This window comes from Condylura cristata, unplaced genomic scaffold (assembly GCF_000260355.1).
Source record: "Condylura cristata isolate star-nosed mole 26May11 unplaced genomic scaffold, ConCri1.0 scaffold00004, whole genome shotgun sequence".
NCBI lineage: Eukaryota > Metazoa > Chordata > Mammalia > Eulipotyphla > Talpidae > Condylura > Condylura cristata.
In genome coordinates, this window is record NW_004567105.1 from 152,613 (window position 1) to 154,038 (window position 1,426).

At 75.5% G+C, this 1,426-nt stretch overlaps 1 protein-coding gene across 1 annotated transcript in view; it reads left to right on the forward strand.

The window, feature by feature from the left end:
- The window catches only part of SBF1 (SET binding factor 1), a 19,237-nt gene that overhangs the window by 14,959 nt on the left and 2,852 nt on the right, over positions 1-1,426 (forward strand). The window contains exons 16-18 of the mRNA XM_012735076.1: positions 3-776; positions 1,000-1,181; positions 1,253-1,423. Of these exons, the coding sequence (XP_012590530.1) occupies positions 3-776; positions 1,000-1,181; positions 1,253-1,423 (1,127 nt within the window). The remainder of the gene's footprint in view (positions 1-2; positions 777-999; positions 1,182-1,252; positions 1,424-1,426) is intronic.

A 1,426-nucleotide genomic window follows, 5' to 3' on the forward strand; every position in this document is an offset into this window, starting at 1 on the left:
ACCCCGGCGCGCGGGCCGAGCCCGGGGCCCTCCGTCTCACCCTGCCCTTGCCCACAGGCCCTTGACGGCCTCTGTCCCTCACGGTGGGCCCATGGACACAGGCGCCATGGCGGACGGTCGTGGGCGCTGGGCACCGCGTGGGGCTGCCCGGACCTGCTCGGGGCGGGCCTCTGCTGCCCTCCACTGCCGGCCGATGTGGTCTGCCCCTGGGGTCCCTGACCGCTACCCCGGGCCTTCCCCCGGTGTGCCCCTCACAGCGGCCACCGTGTGCTGGGCCAGGGGCCAGCCAGTCCTCTCTGCGATGGGCGGCTCCGAGGGTCTGGGGTGGGTTCCTCGGGCGCTGGCTGCCTCCTGGCACCACCAGCAGGCGTGGGCCGCTCTGGCCTGTGGCCGTGAGCTCTGGGCAGCTCAGCTGCTCGAGGGTCACAGCGTGGCCCCGCCAGGTCCTCGCCGGGCGGCTGCACTGCTGTCCTGCCTGTCCTCTGCAAGGCAGGAGCCAGGGGAGACTGGCTGCGTGCCCTGGGCCACTGGACAGTGCCTTGGGGACGGAGCCCGCGTGGCCGGACTAGAGGGGTCTCCCCGGAGATGGCGGGCCTGCCCCGGGGGCAGCCGGGAACCCAGCCCTGCGCCCACCCAGGGCTACCCCGTGGGCACAGCGGGCTGGGCCGGCCTGAGCCTTCTCTCTGCTGTGCCCCCAGCGCCCAGCCCCCGAGCCAGGGTCACCACGCTGTCCGGCCCCATGGCGGCCTCGGTCTGCAGACGGACCGCGCCCCGAGGTACTGTACTGGCCACGCAGGCCGGCCCCTCGCCTGGCGCCGGCAGCCCGCGCGCCCGTGGTCTGGGGCACTAACGTCCCTGCGGCCTCATGCCCCAGCGAGGCCGCCTGGCCCCGCGGCCCTGGCACTAACCGCCTGACGCCCGCCCGCCACGCGCCGGGAGCTCTGCCCAGGTAAGTGGCCCTCCGCCCCCGCCAGGCGCTCACCCCCGCTCTCTGCGCAGGGAAATGGGGCAGCGTCCGGGCCAGTGGGCGCAGCGGTGGACTCGGTGCTGATGTGGGCTCCCGGCTAGCCGGGCGGGACGCGCTGGGGCCGCCCCAGGCCAACGGGGCCCCGCCCGACCCAGGCTTCCTGCGACCCCAGCGAGCGGCCCTCTACATCATCGGGGACAAGGCCCAGCTCAAGGTGACTGGGAGGGGCGGGGCGGGGCGGGCCAGGCGGGGGCCCTGGGCGCCCCTCACCCCGCTGCTCCCCAGGGCGCGCGGCCGGACCCCCTGCAGCAGTGGGAGCTGGTGCCCATCGAGGTGTTCGAGGCGCGGCAGGTGAAGGCCAGCTTCAAGAAGCTGCTGAAGGCCTGCGTGCCCGGCTGCCCGCCGCCGGAGGTCGGCCCCCACACCTTCCTGTGCGCCCTGGAGGACTCTGAGTGGCTG